Source organism: Pan troglodytes, chromosome 7 (assembly GCF_028858775.2).
Source record: "Pan troglodytes isolate AG18354 chromosome 7, NHGRI_mPanTro3-v2.0_pri, whole genome shotgun sequence".
In the NCBI taxonomy this organism is placed as follows: domain Eukaryota; kingdom Metazoa; phylum Chordata; class Mammalia; order Primates; family Hominidae; genus Pan; species Pan troglodytes.
The window spans coordinates 134,799,897-134,819,579 of NC_072405.2; the positions used below are offsets into that span (position 1 = coordinate 134,799,897).

The 19,683-nt window shown below is 40.0% G+C and overlaps 2 protein-coding genes and 1 long non-coding RNA gene across 20 annotated transcripts in view; 1 reads left to right on the forward strand and 2 right to left on the reverse strand.

Moving 5' to 3' along the window:
• Window positions 1-1,105: 1,105 nt before the first annotated feature.
• Window positions 1,106-2,674, reverse strand: LOC104007746 (uncharacterized). Its single transcript, XR_010159336.1, has 3 exons — window positions 2,586-2,674; window positions 2,385-2,494; window positions 1,106-1,281 (listed from the first exon to the last, which is right to left on the reverse strand). It is a non-coding gene; the product is annotated as an uncharacterized LOC104007746 (long non-coding RNA).
• A 349-nt stretch (window positions 2,675-3,023) lies between these two features.
• RNF139 (ring finger protein 139) lies at window positions 3,024-16,211 on the forward strand. The gene is made up of 2 exons (XM_519946.9): window positions 3,024-3,590; window positions 14,140-16,211. The coding sequence occupies exons 1-2, from the start codon at window positions 3,410-3,412 to the stop codon at window positions 15,951-15,953; spliced, it is 1,995 nt and encodes a 664-aa protein (XP_519946.2). The 5' UTR covers window positions 3,024-3,409; the 3' UTR covers window positions 15,954-16,211.
• Window positions 3,640-19,683, reverse strand: part of TATDN1 (TatD DNase domain containing 1) — a 64,372-nt gene continuing 48,328 nt past the window's right edge. For 8 of the 18 annotated variants that reach the window (XM_519947.8, XM_003311916.7, XM_063816561.1 and 5 more), the window contains one exon: window positions 16,814-17,002. In XM_519947.8, coding sequence (XP_519947.4) covers window positions 16,900-17,002 — 103 coding nt within the window. In that variant the 3' untranslated portion in view covers window positions 16,814-16,899. Of the gene's footprint in view, window positions 4,065-8,513; window positions 8,696-11,091; window positions 11,190-16,813; window positions 17,003-19,683 lie in introns of those variants that run through there. The other 10 variants (XM_054657475.2, XM_054657471.2, XM_063816559.1 and 7 more) reach the window with 9 other exon arrangements.

The window sequence follows — 19,683 nt, forward strand, 5'->3', positions numbered from 1 at the left end:
TCTCACTCTGTCACCCAGGCTAGAGTACAGTGGCGTGATCTTGGCTCACTGCAACCTCTGCTACCCAGGCTCAAGGCAGGCTCAAGTGATCCTCCCACCTCAGCCTCCTGAGCAGCTGGTACCACAGGCCTATGCCACCATGCCCAGCTATTTTTTTTTCCCCCAAGACAGAGTCTCACTCTGTCACCCAGGCTGCAGTGCAGTGGCGCCATCTTGGCTCACTGCAACCTCCGCCTCTCGGGTTTAAGCAATTCTCCTGCCTCAGCCTCCCAAGTAGTTGGGATTACAGGTGCCCACCATCACACCCGGCTAATTTTTGTATATTTAATAGACATGGGGGTTTTACCATGTCGGCCAGGCTGATCTTGAACTCCTGACCTTGTGATCCGCCCGCCTCGGCCTCTCAAAGTGCTGGAATTACAGGTGTGAGCCACCGCGCCCAGCCCACATCCAGCTATTTTTACAATTTTTTTGTAAAGATATAGTTTTGCCTTGTTGGCCAGGCTCGTCTTGAACTTCTGGCTCAAGCAATCCACCCTCCTTGGCCTCCCAAAGTGCCGGGATTTCAGGCATAAGCCACCACACCCAGCTGGAAACATCTTTTATCTTAAAAATTCCTAAGCATCCTATAAATTACCTCATTACTATAAATTTAATTTTAACGTAGTATTTTAACACAGTTGCCAGGACCTCATTCAAACCTTCATTTTATAGATGGAGAAAGAGAGCTCACACAGGGGTGTCCAAGGGAGATAATACAGTCATGGGTTCTTAGTTTCCGCTTCTGGTTGGGTCAGTAAATACCTCCTCATCTCTCTTTTCTGCTTATCACTAGAAACAGAAACTAAAAACCATGGCTTCAGGCTGTTAACAGCCTAAAACAAAACAGAACAACAACAGTAACAAAATAAGGTGGGTTGGACAAGTTTGGCAGAGAGCCTGCTTGGAGAAGCTGTGTGAAAAAAAAAAAAGACTGCCACCGCTCCTGAAAGTTCTTGGCCCAAGATGGAATTTAGTCAAAGAAACTCTTACACTAATAAAATTTGTACATCAAATTAAGATCAGGGACAGTTAAAACATTAATAAAGACTGAAGCATTTGTTCATTTAAAAAATTTTATTTAATATTTACATTTATTTTTAAAATAAAAATTAGAGGAAAGCCCATGAACTCATTTTCCATGAACATAATATAATAGTACTCACCTATCTCCTCTACCCAACTTGTGTTTTAGATGAGTCCTTTTGGATCTTTTTCCCCATAATGGCCTCTCTCCTTTTGCTTTACAGTGCAATCAGGGCAGAATAACAGATATGTTGAGTAGCTAATTTATATCTCTGAAGATCTCCATAGAACTCTTAAGTTCTAAGTCTTCATAGTCTTTGCACCTTGCCAAGTTTGCTTTCCTTTGGGAATTTTGTCATAACCACAAGGTTATTCCCCAGACATGCAGTTTGGGGAAATTAACCCAGCAGTAGTAAACAGACTGGATTAGAAAAGGTGGCAATCGTAATAAGGATATTCCAATAACCGGGGAAAGCTACAGAAGGATCTTGAGTTAGGATGGTGACAGTTACAATAGAAAGGAGACCAGTACAAGAGACGGTGAAAACAGAATGGATACAATTTAGTTGAAGAATTGGCTGTGGGTGAAAAGAAGAAATCAAAGATGCCTGAAGTTGTGAGTTTCAGGTAGCCCTGAGTTTATAATCCTAGTTCTGACTCGTACTATCTTTGGATATACTAGCTGCTGACTACTAACTGAATAAGGTAGTAACCTTGTCATCTTGTAACTTACCTAAGTCTGTTTCCTCCTCTATAAAACAAACTATCAAAATAAAGCCGATGAAAAGATTGAAGTAAAACATAAAACCCTTAGCACAGTGCCTAGTATCCATTAAGCAGTAGATAAATGATGGCGGTCATTATTAGGGAGTAGGGTAGAGGAAAAGAACAGAAGGTTAAAAACATGAGTAGCAGTAAGGACTTTTGGGTGGGGATTCGGTCTTTCTACTACACATTACACATACCTCTAAGCAGAGAAAGGGGTTGGAGGGGAGTTTGATAATGTGACTAATAATCCTCCTCCCCCTGGGGGGGATCTTGATAAAGGATAGCCACCCACATGGAGGCCTAATATAAACTGGATTGCAGAATGCACTTGAGCTGGGAGCCCAAGTGGGCCAGGCTTCTTGATTCCTATTTTATCCCCCTTAACCTAGGATAGCTAGGTCAATAGTGCAGACTCAGACCTAACTTACACTTTCATTTGCAGCTGAAGTTTCGGAACAAAGACAAAGATAGCCAGATCATATTAATTACATGGATAGGCAAGAAAGCATGAGCCCTGAGGAGGAAGGAAGGGACTGTCCAGGTGTACTTACCTCAAAGATGAGAAATATCAAAGACAGGAAACCCTAGGTTCTTGCCCTTCAGTCGCTATCTCCTTGCCATTAGTAAAATGCGGCCGATGAATGTCCTCACTTCTGTCCATCTGGGCAGGAGGTGGGAAGGGTGACGTGCAAATGGATGGGAGGAACCTTTTTTTCGGCAGCACCCACCACACCCAGCCTAGTGCCACGCACCGCAAGCGCTCCATAAACGCACACAGCGTCGCCTCTACCAGGATCCCGGGCGGCCTTCGCGGGATTTCTCCTAGCGTCGGCTTTCAGACTCCCGCGGGTGGGATAAATCGAGAGGGTGGCATCCTTTGGCTTTTCTTCTCCCAGGCAGCTCTGAACCATGTTTATGCAACGTTTAATGGGCTCTAATAAAACGGCTAATAATTTTGATCCGCGGAAGCACCGACTCGCTCGCTAAGCCGAGTCTGCGAGGGTGAAGCTGCAACCCCAACGCCGGAAAGCGCGGCTACCGAAAAGCGCATGCGCCACGGGGTGGCACGAAGCTAGAGTAAGCTGAGGAGGTGGGCGGAAACCATGGCAACCATGGGTGATGAAGACGTGGGGAGCGTCCCTAGCGCTGGATTATGACGCTGGATTATGACGCAGGCAGTGGGCGCGGACTCTGCGGTTCGCTTGACTGACGGCGCAGCCTCCGGGCCTAGCCACAGCAGCAACGGCAGAGGCCAGCGGGCGAGGTCAAGATGGTGGCTCCGCGGGCGGGGGAGGCGGTGGAGGGAGGAGGAGTTAGACCTTAGCCAGCCGGAAACACCGAAACCCAGAGACCTCCTGGGGAGCCGCCGCCGCCGCCCTCTCGGCCATCGCTGCCTCCGCCGCCTGCTCCACCTCGAGGGACGCGAGCGGGCGGCGGGGCGGGCCGTGAGAGAGACAGGAGAGGAAGGAGGGCAGGGGCGGAGTTGCCCGCCTTAGCCCCCGCCCCCGGCCGCGGCCCCGGGCCCTGCCCCGCGCGGCCCTGCCCGGCCCACCGAGCCCTGGTGTGGCAGCGGCTCATGGCGGCCGTGGGGCCCCCGCAGCAGCAGGTGCGGATGGCCCATCAGCAGGTCTGGGCGGCGCTCGAAGTGGCGCTCCGGGTGCCCTGCCTTTACATCATCGACGCCATCTTCAACTCCTACCCCGATTCCAGCCAAAGCCGGTTCTGCATCGTGCTCCAGATCTTCCTCCGGCTCCTTGGTAAGGGAACAGGGTACCGTACGTCCCGGGACGGCTATGCGGGCCGAGACGTTCCCCGGGGAGCGGGCAGGCGCGCAGAGGCCATGGGTCGAGTATGTGTCTTTGGGAACTACAGTTTCATCCCTCAAAGGGTCGTCTTTACGGGTTGGGAGGGGGAAGGAGATGATACTTGTCTGAGTTGACAGCGGAGCAGTCCCCCTAGCGAGGATTCAGTGTTGTACCTGAGTGAGGTGGGGAGAAAGTAAGGATGTGTGAGCATGCAGCTCTTTGCCCGTTTGTCTTGGGAAATGAGTACTGGCTTACCGCGTCCTATGCGACAGCCTTCGAAAAACAACTCTGCTATCCCAGTCTCGTCGTGTGTGACCTTGGACTTCTGCCAAGGCGTGGGCCTCAGTTTCCCTTTATTACCAAATGCCGAGTACTTGTATGTTGTCACTTCTGCTGCACCCGAGGGTCCACAGGATCGTGAAGTGTCTGCAGTAAATGACATCCAAGCGAAGGAGACAGGGTTTTGAATGTCAGACCTTGAAACCATTACCAAAAATTCTCATGAAAGCGGCGATGCTTAAATCGAGTCCTAAAATTTTCCATGAATAAACGAGAAGGTATTGAAGGTGACTGTAAAAAGTGATGAGACATTTGCCAAAGAGACTTCTGAAAATCATTGTCTTTGTTTCGTATGGATGGAGTGTTAAAAGTATCTTATATTTCATTTCTTCCTTTCCATCTTCACTTACATCATCAGAGGGAGATGCATTTATGCGTAAAATAATTTTTTAAGTAATTGCAACTTGGCAAATTTTGTTGATGAGGTAATTCTGGTGATCGGTCTTAAGTAGGCTAGTGCTTTTGAAGTGTTGCTGAGGGCAGACTGATGGTGAGGTCTTTACCAGGCCTTTCTGAATTACAAGCCATCTGTTGCTTTATTCCTTCAAAAGAGGAGTGGCAATAAAGGCCGAATTTTGTTCTTAGCAATAAATAGCCATATTTTACATTTATCTGGTATTTTCCTTTTGCAAAGCATTTTCACTGGTAGGTATTATCTAACCTAACCTTCAAACATCCCCCAGAGGTGGGTGGTGGTATTCTCATTTTACAAACCAGGAAACAGGGTCATAGAGGTTAAGTGTTTTGCTCTTGGTAGGCTGCCGCTAAGAGCCTGAGCTTAAAAATCTTTTGACATTAAATATGGTTTACTTTCCTCCCTAACAGCTGCAATCCAGATACAGAATGCAGTAGTAATGATCATATGCTAGATCTTAAAACTAAAGATGTAAACGTGATGTTCAGCCCAAGCTGCTTCAGTAACCCACCTGCTACCTAATTCCAGCCTTTCCTACTTGCCACTGCTAACGTATACCACCACCATAATTTGTGTTAAAAACTGGGCTCTGTTTGAGAGGACTCTGCATGTTCATCCCAGAAACAGTGTAGTGACTGCTTTGAATATTCTTACAGCATGATAACTGCAGATTCTGTGAGAATCCCTTTGGGACCTGGTGCTTTAATGCAGTACTCTGTTGAGCTTCAGGTTAGGCAGCTTCAAGGAAAAGAAGTATTTTCTTTAATTAAATAATTTGTAGTGTAAGAACATTGAACAAAGCAATCTGATATTTTCCTTGTACTAGGCATGTTTCTTTGGTAATAAATCTTGGAAGTTTGTGTTTGACAAAGAACAACATGACTTAAGGCAACTGCTCAGTGCTTTGGTTTCTTATTTTTACCTTTTAAAAGATGGAGAGTGAGGTTATCTGTTTCATAGGGTGTTAAAGACAATAAATCTATTTTAATGCTTCATTTAATACCATATTTTGTTAGATATTTTGGTCTTTTGAAATCATCGGCAAAATATTGGTGTTGTTTATTTGAAAATTTTGATCCCTGGAATCTCTGGATCAGACTTTGAGAAATACGAAATACTCTTCAAATCTATCATCCGACTCTTCTTACTGTGTCATGTAATTATGCTAATTTTTCACATTTGTAAGGATGATAAGAATGAAAAAAACTGATTTCGGTGCTAAAAAATTATATGTTACTAAGACACAGGTTTGTGTGTAAATATGCCAATGGATAGTTGAAATTAATCGTTCTGCCTTGTTAGTTTTTTTGTAGTTGTAGACTTCTCAGTACTACTGTGTATAAGTCTTACCACTTGTCAACCTTTTTTCTTTAAAATTAATGTGTAAAAATGGAAATCTCTAAGTAAAAAGCATTACCAGTTTTATGTGTGGTGGTAGAAGTATTTACTCCCCTCTACCTACAAAATGGTGCTACAACTGTACCTTCATTTGATATCAAACTAATTTGAGATTTCAACCGGTTAGAAAATAAAGCAACTCATTTTGGAGATCCAAATAAAATTCTATGACAATATATGGAATATTGAAGAACATAAAGCTGTGTTTTAAGGGATGTTAAATACTAAATGAAACTCAACCCAGAGCAGCATAATGCTGAGTTAGCAAATTTAAATCCAAGGCAGAAAATGCAAGCCTAGGAGTTTGTTTTAATAGTATTACTAATATGGTGATAATTCATTGAGGTGGGAAAAGGCTTTAAACATAACAGAAGACCCAGAAGTTCCAAGGAAAAATCTGACAAATTTCAGTACATAAAAATAAAAAGCTTTTTTATGGCAAAGCTTAAAAAAGAATCCTTAAATGACAAACTGAGATAAAATACTTCTATCATAAGTGATTCACGTTCCAGTAAGAGTTTTACCCTGCCAGGGAAGCTGAGGCAGGAGAATCGCTTGAACCAGGGAGTTGCAGGTTGCAGTGAGCCGAGATCGCTCCACTGCACTCCAGCCTGGGGATAGAGTGAGACTCTGTCTAAAAAAAAACAAAACAAAACAAGAAAAAACTTATACTCTCTTAGGAAAATGCCTAAGACAAGCAATTCACAATAAACAAAATGCAGATGTTCAATAAGCAAGAGAAAAAGTATTTAGCCCTTCCTGCAGTAGCTTGATTTTATGGGGGAAAAAAAAAAGTACCTAGCCTTGTTTATAATTAAATACTGTCAAGACCGCTTACGGTGGCTCACGCCTATAATCCCAGCACTTTGGGAGGCTGAGGCAGGCAGATTGCTTGAGGCCAGGAGTTTGACACCAGCTTGGCCAAATGGCACAACCCGTGTCTACCAAAAAATTAGCCGGGTGCAGTGACTCCTGCCCATAGTCCCAGCTACTGCGGAGGCTGAGGCACGAGAATCTCTTGAACCGGGGAGGTGGAGGTTTCAGTGAGCCAAGATCGCGCCACTGCACTCCAGCCTGGGCGATAGAGCGAGACTGTCTCAAAAAAAAAAAAAAAAAAAAGTCAAAAAAAATTTATCAGATTGGTGAAGAGTTCAAAGTTTTATTAGTTTTGCAAAGGTATTTACCTTTTTGAAATAGGTAAATTTATACAATTTTGGAAGACTTTTTTTTTTTTTTTGAGACGGAGTTTGCTCTTGTTGCCCAGGCCGGAGTGCAATGGCGTGATCTCGGCTCACCACAACTTCCACCTCCCAGGTTCGGGCGATTCTCCGGCCTCAGCCTCCCGAGTAGCTAGGATGATTACAGGCAAGCGCCACCACCCCCGGCAAATTTTTTTCTATTTTTAGTAGAGACAGGTTTTCTCCATGTTGGTCAGGCTGGTCTCCAACTCCCGACCTCAGGTGATCTGCCCACCTCGTCCTCCCAGAGTGCTGGGATTACAGGCGTGAGCCACCGTGCCTGGCCCGGAAGACTCTTAATTTCAGTGTAAAACCATTTGGCAGTATCAACTGTCATTTACAACTGACTTCTCAGTGTTTTGTTTTGTTTTTGAGACAGTCTCACTCTGTCACCAAGGCTGGAGTGCAGTGGCGTGATCTCAGCACACTGCAACCTCCACCTCCCAGGTTCAAGCGATTCTCCTGCCTCAGCCTCCCAAGTAGCTGGGATGCCTGGCTCGTACAACTTTTGACTCACAATTTCAATTCTAGGGAATTGGCCTAGAGAGATAGTTTGCTTAAGGACTATGGGCAAGCATTACTGGAAATAACAAAGCAACAAACTTAATCTAAATATGTATTGATACAAATCTGTTCATTGTATTAGGTCTAGCCATGCAATAAAGTTCTTGAAAGAAATGAGATAGCTATTTTTGGTGCCGAAAAAGACTTCAGAAAACCTCTGAAGTGAAAAAACAAAGCCGAAGTAATTATCACTGGCAGAGGAATAGACACAGATTTCTCAACAGTGGCAGTATTGACATTTTGGACAGGATAATTCTTTGTTTGCGGATGGGAGCTCTCCTGTGCACTGTAAGATTTTTAGCAGCATCACTATCCCCTGCCCATTAGATGCCAGTAGCACCTTGCACCTCCACACCCCAGTGTGACAGCCAGAACTGTCCCTGGATATTGCCAAATCATGGTTGAGAACCATTGGGATAGACAAATAGATTAGTACTTAGCCTTATTTATAATTACATAGCCCAGAAACAGACACCAATGTATATATAGAAATAATGTGTTTCAGAGATAGAATTGAAGTACATTGAGGTAAATATGGACTGTTGAATTAATGATCATTTTGTTACACCTTTGGAAATAAATTATACTAGATGTCTACCTTATGTCAACATATAGACAGTCATTTCTAGGCTGAGCAGTGTAGTGAGACCCTGTCTCTGCAAAAATAAATATTTAAAATAATAGCCATACTTGGTGGTGGGTGCCTGTAGTCCTATCTTACTCAGGAGGCTGGGGTGAGAAGATCGCTTGGGCCTAGGAGTTCAAGGCTGCAGTGAGCTATGATTGCATAACTGCACTCCAGCCTGGCTGGGTGACAGAGCAAGACCCTGTCTCTTAAAAAAAAAAAAAAAAACAGTCATTTCTAAGTGTATTCTTACCTAGATGTATATGTAAATATGAAATGCAGAACTTTAAATTTTTAGAAAAAAAATGGAATATTTTATTTTTCCAATCTTAGATTAAGGAAGAAATCCTTAAAAATATATAAAAGCAAATACATAATGAAGATTGATAAACCGAATGATATTGAGGTTAAAAACCTATGTTAATCAAAAGATCGCGCCACTGCACTCCAGCCTGGGCAACAGAGCGAGACTCCATCACTAAAAAAAAAAAAAGAAAGGAAGTCAAATCTTGGGTAAGGGGGAACTACTGTACTTACATTTACCCATTTATTATAAAGGCAATTACAAAGGACACAGATGAATTAACCCGATGGAAGGAGATGTACAAGGTGAGACAAAGAAGAAGAGAAGAGGAGAAGGGGCGTGGAGCTTCAGTGTTCAGCTATCTGAGAGCTCACAGAACTCAGTCCTTTTGGGCTTCTATGGAAGTTCATTAAATCGGCAAGATTGATTAGATCACTAGTCATTGGTTTATGGACTCAAGCTTCAGCTTCTTTCTTCTCCCCAGAAGTGGGGGCTGGGGGTAGGAATCAAAGTTATAACCCTTAATCACTGGGCTGATTCCCCTGGCTACCTAGCCCCCATCCTGAAGCTATCTAGGGGCCCCCAGGCACCAGTCATCTGATTATTGTACAAAACAGTCATCACTCCAGAGATTCCAAGGATTTTAGAAGCTATGTCAGAAAATGGGACAAAGACCAAATATTAATATTTTTTTTATGATATCACAGATGGGAAAGACAAATTAGAAAAACTTGCTTTAACTCTTCATTTAACACCTCTCTGTAGGGTTTGGCTTTTTAAAATCCATGTTCATATATTTTTGATAAAAGCATACTTGTTATAAGTTTAGTTTAAAAGCAAAAGTTTAATTTTGTGTTAATACTTAGAATACCAGGTTTTTTTTCAACCTAAAATGAGAATCCAATAGAAATGTTTTCTTTATAATTTATCAAGTATACCAACAGATTAACAACATTTCAAGACACTTTGTTGTAAACTTCATTGTGGAAGGCTCCCTTGGGAGTAAGGTAGTAGTAACATTTATTTCTGTGCTTTTCCATATTTATTCTGTCAGGTATTGAAATGTTTTTCCACAGGTTGCTTTTTGTTTTAGAGGTATTTCGGGTACTTGGAGAATTGTAAATATTATGTTTTGTACCCTGATTTTTAGTCATAAGTTTCCAAAAGAGGGTAAGGGTATGAATAGACTTTACACATAAAAGAGTGAAACACTTTGTTATGTAACATGTATAGTAAGTTTTTATTTTTTCTTTTGTTTTTATTTGCCTGTTTTTGGTAATCCAAATTGAAAAGGCCTGAACTCTTTCACGAGTTGAGTTCATATATAGTTTCAAAGTTCCTGAATTGATTTGGATACCTGCCTCTTTTTGGCTACCTTGAAAACTCTAGTGAACTCTCTTAATCACTGGAGAATTGGACTGAGATCTCTGAGTTGTGATTTCAGTAAATTATGTTCTCAAAATTTTTTATAAAGCAGCATTTATATACAGTCTTGATTACTTGTGCAAGTCACTTCCAAATCCTAATGAGAAACTGTCTCTGGACTTTTATATTTTCTTAGACCTACAGTTTAAATACTAAGAAAGGGTTTCATGTCTAATGTAAAAATGCAGTGAAACTTTGATATTATTCTGCAAAGGCCATGAGAAAGATGATTACTTTGGAGACTTGTTACTTGGGATATTGGTTTTTAAAATGAGAGAAGATTCTTCCCAAATTCCATAGGTAGGAACGTGAATATAAAAGGAAAATCTATGAACCCCATATACCTACAAACTTTGGGTAGGAGTTAAAACAAACATATACTATTCTTGAAATGTTAACTCACTATTACATCTTGGGGGGTGTGATTTTAATCAGGATAGAGTATTGTCAGATTGTTACTTGCTGGGATACATCCAAATTTTGAGGTTGTAGTCTTACTACATTATTTGTCTATCTGATGCCTTTCCATTTTTTTCTTTGATACATTTGCATAAAGCAAAATGGCACTTTTTCACTAGAAATGTTTCTAAAACCCAAATAATTTCTTCATTTGTGTGTAGTAAAAACAAGCTTCAGGAAAAAAGTTATTAGAATTTTAAAAATTAGTTATAAAATTATGGCAAAGCTCATGAATAGTTACTGAAGATTAATTTACTACTTTGTGAATAGCAAGTTGACAAAAATAATTTACAGTTCCTGCTTGACTTTCTCCCCTCTAAGTGGCATAAAGTAGAACTAGAGTTATTTTGTTTTGGTTTTGACCCAACTTAGAAGATTTGTTTTAAAGTTTCTGAAGTTTTGTCTCAGGAAAATAAGGTTGTTTTCCATGTAGAGAATGTAAGATTACATATGGCATCTGGTAGGCTGAATTAATTCCATTTTCTTGTTACCTTCCATGGAAGAAGTTTCTAATAAAAAAATCTTTTCAGGGCCGAGTGCAGTGGCTCACGCCTATAATCACAGTACTTTGGGAGGCCGAAGCGGGCGGATCACCTGAGGTCAGGAGTTTGAGACCAGCCTGACCAACGTGGAAAAACCCTGTCTCTACTGAAAATGCAAAATTAGCTGGGAGTGGTGGTACATACCTGTAATCCCAGCTTCTTGGGAGGCTGAAGCAGAAGAATCGCTTGAACCTGGGAGGCAGAGGTTGCAGTGAGCCAAGATCACGCCATTGCATTCCAGCCTGGGCAACAAGAGCGAAACTCCATTAAAAAAAATATATAAATATATATATATATATATATTTTAAATATATATATTTTAAATATATATATTTTAAATATATATATATTTAAAAATATATATATTTAAATATATATATTTTAAATATATATATATTTTAAATATATATTTAATATATATATTTAAAATATATATATATTTAAAATATATATATATTTTAATATATTTAATATATATATTTAAAAGAGCCTGTTCTGAGCTCACAACTCTTTGGGAGATTATTAGTGGCCCATTTTCTTGGGGAATCAGGTGGTTTGTATTTAGAGGTTTATATGTCTTCTACTTTATTGTGTCCTTTTGTTTTCCTTTTCACAGATGACTTGACATTTTGGCACAGAATACACTTTAAATCCCTGGACAGAGTCATCACTTAAATGAACTAGCCCTTGCTTATATGTGCAATGGATTGTGAAATGCGTCTACTGTAATAATATGCAATGTCTTGATTACCTGCTGAAATAAGGTGGATAGATGGATTTTTATTTTATTTAATATTTATTTATTTATTTATTTTGAGACAGGGTCTCAACTGTCACCCAGGCTGGCATGCAGTGGTGCGATCTCAGCTAACTGCAATGCCTCCCGGGTTCAAGCGATTCTCCCACCTCAACCCCCTGAGTAGCTGGGAGTACAGGCACGTGCTACCACGCCTGGCATATTTTTATATTTTTGGTAGAGACAGGGTTTCACCATGTTGACATGGTCTTGAACTCCTGGCCTCAAGTGATCCACCCGCCTCAGCCTCCCAAAGTGCTGGGATTACCATTGTGAGCCACTGCACCCAGCCAAGATGGATTTTTAATTTGGAGTTTGTCACTTTTTCTGTACTCCAGGGTATGGTTTCTCATTGTCTGAAACATAGATTTTATTTTTCAAGCAGGCTATATTTTGTGGTTGCCTTTAAAAACATCCAGATGTGACAGACATTTCCTAATGAATACTAATTGTACTTATTTTATACAAAATATTGTAGAATCCATAGATGGACAGGGTAGGATCCTTGCTTTCTGTTATAGATACATGTGTAATAGGGTAGATTATACTTAGATAACTGCAGACTACAATATCAGGTGATATATGAGTGTTAAATGTTTCACTAAGTTCTGCAGGTATGCTGAAAGAACAGTTTCTATCAAAGAAAGTAGGTTTCTAGGATAGGTAGGATTTGAATAGTCAGGGATTGGGAGGTTGATGGGGACATCATTCCAAGCAAAAAGAATGTAAACACTGCTGTAGCTATAGTGGAGAAAGGAATGTGTTTGGGGAATCCAAGTCTGGAGCACTGATGTGTGTGTGTTAGGAGGAATATTACTGTAAAGCAAATTGGATTCTTGAATGCCAGGAGCAAGAATGTAGATTTTAGTTGATAGTAATTTCAGAGCCGCTGAAGTATTTTGAGCAGGGAATGAAGAAAGGGAATTTGGTGATGGCTTGTAAATGCATTTGGACAAGATGAGGGTTTTTTGAGACAGACTGATTGATTGGTGTCACAGAAAAGGGAGATAGAGGTGTTAGAAGAATTTGGCAACTAATTGGCAAAGTTTGAGCATGTGGGGCTGGGTTGGGAGTATCTCTAAAAGAACAATAATGGTACCTTCAACTGAAATAGCAAATCACAAGGAAAAGCTGATTCTAGTTTAAGGCAAGTCGAGTTTCAGAACTTTGGAGATTTGCAGTTGTAGGCGTGAAAGTAGGTGAGTATTCAGATGTCATTCCCATTGTTGAAACCTTGGATAATAATGTGTTTATTGTAATCCTACTTAAAATACGCATTTCTGTCAGAGTACAAAGAAAGATGGTGTCTATGGAGTGGGGGAAGGAGAATTACCATTTTCTAAAAACATGTCTTGGTTTTCTGAGTGTTACTTTTGTAATGTGAAGAACAATAAAAAGAGTTGACTATTTTAAGAAACAGATTCAGCATTATACAGGAAAAAGGGAACTTGGAAGATGTTTCTAAGTCCGAAGGAAACTAGGAGGAAAAAAAATGGAATTTTGGACCCTTTGGAGAATGCTCAGAGTTAAGGAGTAGGAAATAAGAGCTGGCATGAGTTCACAGTTTGAAGAAAAGGAGGAATTAAGTGGAAGTATAAAACTTGAACTTGATTTCCTAAAGAATCCTTAAAAAAAAAAAATCTAAAACTTGGCTGGGTGCGGTGGCTCACGCCTGTAATCCCAGCACTTTGGGAGGCAAGGCGGGCAGATCACTTGACGTCAGGAGTTAGAGACCAGTCTGGCCAACATGGTGAAACCCCGTCTCTACTAAAAATACAAAAATTAGCTGGGCATGGTGGCAGGTGCCTGTAATCCCAGTTACTTGGGAGGCTGAGGCAGGAGAATTGCTTGAGCCTGGGAGGCAGAATTTGCAGTGAGCTGAGATTGCACCAGTGCACTCCATCCTGGGCAACAGAGTGAGACTCTTGTCTCAGTCAGTCAATAATAAATGAATCTAAAACTTAATAGGAATAAATGTTTTCCATTTGGGTTATTTTTAACCCAATTTTTAAAATTAATTTTAATGATTATGAAATGATAAAAGACATATTCTTTTGAGTTTTAAAACTTGTTAAAATGTATGTACCACTACAAATTCATCTTGAAAATAATTTAGTAATTTGGTGCCTTGGACAGATAGTGTTACTTGAAATACTTTGGAAATTAGAAAGTAAGGAATGAAATTTTAAAGAATAATTTAGTATGTTTGGTCTGTTCTCCTGAACTCTGACTTTACAAAACCTTTATTACCCTTTAAGCCTTAATTGCCTTGAGGCTTAATGTTCATAACTGAAAATATTCATATTTCCTAATTAAAGGAAGAATATCATAACTCTTAGTGGGGAAACATTCTTACAAATACTTCATTCAAATGACTTTTTCTTTCTTTCTTTTAGGTGTATTTGCATCCAGTATTGTTCTGATCTTGTCACAACGATCACTTTTCAAGTTTTACATGTACAGCTCAGCCTTTCTGTTAGCTGCAACTTCAGTGTTGGTGAATTATTATGCTTCTTTGCACATTGACTTCTATGGTGCCTACAACACGTCAGCTTTTGGAATTGAGCTGCTTCCTCGAAAAGGTCCCTCGCTGTGGATGGCACTTATCGTTCTACAGCTAACATTTGGAATTGGATACGTTACACTACTCCAGATTCATTCCATCTATTCACAATTAATTATTTTGGATCTCTTGGTTCCTGTAATAGGCTTAATCACAGAGCTACCATTACACATCAGAGAGACTTTAGTGTTTACTTCTTCCTTGATTCTCACATTAAATACAGTGCTTGTCCTGGCAGTGAAACTGAAGTGGTTTTATTATTCCACACGATATGTTTATCTTTTGGTGAGGCACATGTATCGAATTTATGGATTACAGTTATTGATGGAGGACACATGGAAGAGGATTCGTTTCCCAGACATACTACGAGTCTTTTGGCTAACAAGAGTTACAGCTCAGGCTACAGTGTTAATGTACATCTTAAGGATGGCAAATGAAACTGATTCCTTCTTTATTTCTTGGGATGATTTTTGGGACCTCATTTGCAATCTTATAATTAGCGGGTGTGATTCTACACTAACTGTACTGGGCATGAGTGCTGTAATTTCCTCAGTAGCCCATTATTTGGGGCTTGGAATATTGGCCTTTATTGGATCAACTGAGGAAGATGACAGGCGTCTTGGCTTTGTTGCACCTGTTTTATTTTTTATTTTGGCTCTTCAGACTGGGTTAAGTGGGCTAAGACCAGAAGAGAGACTTATTCGCTTAAGTAGAAACATGTGCCTTTTATTAACTGCAGTCCTGCATTTTATCCATGGAATGACAGACCCTGTATTAATGTCTCTCAGTGCCTCTCATGTGTCATCTTTTCGTAGACATTTTCCTGTGCTGTTTGTCTCTGCTTGCCTGTTTATTCTTCCTGTCTTACTCAGTTATGTTCTTTGGCATCACTATGCACTAAATACATGGTTGTTTGCAGTTACAGCATTTTGTGTGGAACTGTGCTTAAAAGTAATTGTTTCTCTCACTGTTTATACGTTATTCATGATTGATGGCTACTATAATGTCCTCTGGGAAAAGCTTGACGATTATGTCTACTACGTTCGTTCAACAGGCAGTATTATTGAATTTATATTTGGAGTTGTAATGTTTGGAAATGGGGCTTACACTATGATGTTTGAGTCGGGAAGTAAAATTCGGGCTTTTATGATGTGCCTACATGCATATTTTAACATCTACTTACAAGCCAAAAATGGCTGGAAGACATTTATGAATCGTAGGACTGCTGTGAAGAAAATTAATTCACTTCCTGAAATAAAAGGGAGCCGCTTACAAGAAATAAATGATGTATGTGCAATCTGCTATCATGAGTTTACAACATCTGCTCGTATTACACCGTGTAATCATTATTTCCATGCACTTTGCCTTCGGAAATGGCTGTACATTCAAGATACTTGTCCAATGTGCCATCAGAAAGTATACATCGAAGATGATATCAAGGATAATTCAAATGTATCTAACAACAATGGATTTATTCCACCCAATGAAACTCCAGAGGAAGCTGTAAGAGAAGCTGCTGCTGAATCTGACAGGGAATTGAATGAAGATGACAGTACAGATTGTGATGATGATGTTCAAAGAGAAAGAAATGGAGTGATTCAGCACACAGGCGCAGCAGCTGAAGAATTTAATGATGATACTGACTGATGAAAATAGCATTTATTAATGATTGAGGTATTTGTTTAAAATTCAGTTCATCCAAAATGGAGTAATATCCTTCACCTTCAGTGTGTAACCAAGCACAAAAACAGTATCAATGTTGAATCTGTGAATGGTTTTCCGTTTACTGTGATGTGCTACTGTAAATATACCTCTTTAATTACTTCTGGTCTCTTTGGTGACCTGTTTAAATTTGTGTACATTATTGTACATAGAATAAAATGTTTTCACATTTTTATGACAAAATTTGAACAAATAGCTTTTTAATAGATGTAATGATCATATGGTGCGTCACCTGTGCCAAATATTCTTCAATGAAATGATATAATGTAACTTTGGACCTCAGTTTTTCTTTAGAAATGGGTGGGAGAATGAAAATGCAAATCAGGAAACCACATTAAAGTCAAGGAAATAAAATAATTTGACCAGAGGATAAAGGATATGAGAGAGTATTTTTAAAACTAAAGAAAAAATTAGCTGCCAGAAGCAACTGAGGACCTTTTTTGAAACTTGAGTAGCAGTGTAATTGAGCTGAGTTTGAAAGTCCTGATTCAGAGAGAGACTGAGGGTTGACAAACTGTATCAACTAAACTTTGATATAAACCAGAATGTGCTAAATGTTTTTTATGTAAAATTATATATTTGTTAGCCATTCTGTGTCTGCAGTATTGTCATAAAATTGTCCTTTCATTCTTTTGAAGATATTACAAAACAAAAATAGTTTTTTTTAAATTGTTTTAAACTAAGATACTCAATGATATAAAAACATCCTGATCTGATTTTACGAGAAAAAGAAGGGGAATGGTGGGGAATGGTGTGTACCGATATATAGTATTTCTTTAGACAACTTGCAGATAATTTCTTTATTGAAACTATCAGGAAGTTTTACTATGAAATTTTACATACATGATGGAAAGTGGAAGACATATAACAATTATATTCCAGGAAAAAATACTTTAATAGTATTGTTATATAGTGTATTGGCTAATTCCAGTGGATCCTCATCTCTCACTGCTGACATTATCTCCAATATTTGACTAAAACAAAACAAAAACAAAAATGGTTAAATCTCCAAGTATACATTTAGTTCTAAAGCTATATAATATTTTTCCACACAAAGGAAAATATTGGAGCACCTTTAATATAATAAAGCTTAACAGTTATTAAGTTTTTCAGCAATATCAATAGAAAAACTTACTGCCAGTAACTGGAAACAGATTTATGGACTGTCTTGCATATAACTAGAGCTAAGAACCAGGTTCAAGTAAATTATTAAAGCAGCCATCTGTATTATGTTCACCAATTATAGCATTAACCGAGTGGAAATGAAGAGTCCTTTTCAATTGTGAGTCATAGCATGTTCATTAGTGGGTCACGATGAGCATTTTAAACATTGACAAGTACATTGTACTCAGTAAGGGTAAGTACTGTTCCATTTTTTGTTAGGTTTTATTATGTATGTGTGTCCTAAGTCACAACGTAATTTGTACTGTGGGACAGCGGCCACAGTTGGAAATCTACTGCTAGAGAACTAGTCCTTGAGAGACAGCAAATGAAGGTATTAGGTTGCTGCAAAAGTAATATTTACTTGGAAAAATGTGTGGTTATTGAGGGCGAGGGCTTTCTGTACCTCTACCTTTGCGAGAGAAATAAGCCCAGGTGTCCATCCTTTAGTTTCTTTCTCTCTCTCTCTCTCTCTCTCTCTCTTCCTTCCCTTCCCTCCCTTCCTTTCCTTTCTTTTTCTTTCCTTTCTTTTTTTTTTCTTTTTTCTTTCTTTTTTGAGACGGCGTCTTACTCTGTTGCTCAGGCTGGAGTGCAGTGGCACGATCTCGGCTCACTGCAACCTCTGCCGCCCGGGTTCAAGTGATTCTCCTGCCTCAGCCTCCTGAGTAGCTGGGATTACAGGCACCTGCCATCACACCCAGCTAATTTTTGTATTTTTAGTAGAGACGGGGTTTCACTATGTTGGCTGGCGTGGTCTTGAACTCCTGACCTCGTGATCCACCCGCCTGGGCCTCCCAAAGTGCTGGGATTACAGGTGTGAGCCACCGCGCCTGGCCACATCTTTCAGTTTCTGTGCTTACAGTAATGATGATCTGTAGTGTCTCCATACTTATTATATATAAGTGGAAGATTTTTAATACATGAATTAGAAAGTTCCAAAGTCCAAATTGAACATTTAAATATTCTTTGCCTAAGCTTTTTGTTCCCTTAGTGAGTATCTTAAATGTTAACACCTAAAGGAATTAAGGATGGAGATCTAAGATTAATGGGAATTTAAAAAATTGTTTTGTAATGTGACACAAAAGCCTTGCTTGATGTTTATACTAAGCAAACACTACACTAAAATTTTATCTGACAGTCAAGATACGCTAAAAGCAAATCTATTAACATTTAAATTAAGACAGTGAAAATCCATTTTTCTTAGGAAACTACTGAATGTCCCTCTGTATGCACTTCTCAGAATTGGAACTCTTGATTAATGCTGCTGATGACACAGTTTTGAAGGTCACAGCAGCTTTGCTAAGATTATATTGCATAGCAAATTCATTTTATTGAAATCGCTTATAAGAAATCTATTGGGCTGGGCCCAGTGGCTCATGCCTGTAATCACAGCACTTTGGGAGGCTGAGGCAGGCAGATTGAACTCAAAAGTTCGAGACCAGTGTGGGCAATATGGTGAAACCCTATTTCTAGTAAAACAAAAAAAATTAGCCGGGCATGGTGGTGGATGCCTGTAGTCCCAGCTACTCGGGAGGCTGAGGCAGGAGAATTGCTTGAACCTGGGAGGTGGAGGTTGCAGTGAGCTGAGATTGTGCCACTGCGCTCCAGCCTGGGCAACAGAGCGAGACTCTCTCTCCAAAAAAAAAGAAAAAAGAAAAAAAAATCTGTTGGAGCTTAGGACATCCTATTTTACTGTTTGATAATGCAGTTTATGGAAATCTTTCTTTGAATAACCCTTCTGTAGCCAAGCCATGCTATTTCCATACATCTTCAGTGGTCAAAGCTGCAGTTATTCCAAAATGAATATAAAGTTGTTTAATGTCCCTGAGAATTTAGTGGCTTTTGTTTAATGTGGCACTTTTACAGTAAGCACAGGTTTTTTTTTTTTTTTTTTGAGAGAGTCTTACACTGTGGCCCAAGCTGGAGTGCAGTGGTGTGATCTTGGCTCACTGTGTGTGATCACACAGTGGTGTGATCTTGGCTCACTACAACCTCTGCCTCTCAGATTCAAGTGATTCTCCTGCCTCAGCCTCCCAAGTAGCTGGGATTACAGGCGCCCACCACCATGCCCGGCTATTTTTTTGTATTTTTAGTAGAGACAGGGTTTCTCCACGTTGGCCAGGCTGGTTTTGAACTCCTGACCTCAACTGATCTGCCTGCCTCGGCCTCCCAAAATGTAGGATTACAGGTGTGAGCCACTGTGCCCAGCCAGGCAAAGGTTTTTAAAGTCTTGCAAGATCTACATGATTCCTGCCCTATCTCCTTTCCAGCCCTTCCCCATACTGATACAAGTTATAGCTTTAAAAAAAATAATTGCCATTCTCCTGCTTAAAATCCTTTGGGTAGTGATAAAATCTAAGCAAAATGCTGGCATATAAGAGCCCTCACAATCTGGGCTCACTCTACCTTCCCAGACTTGACTTCTGCTTACACTGTGCATCCTACTTTCTGCCACACTTGTTCCTCTGGATTAGCCAGGCCCTTCTGCAGTCTG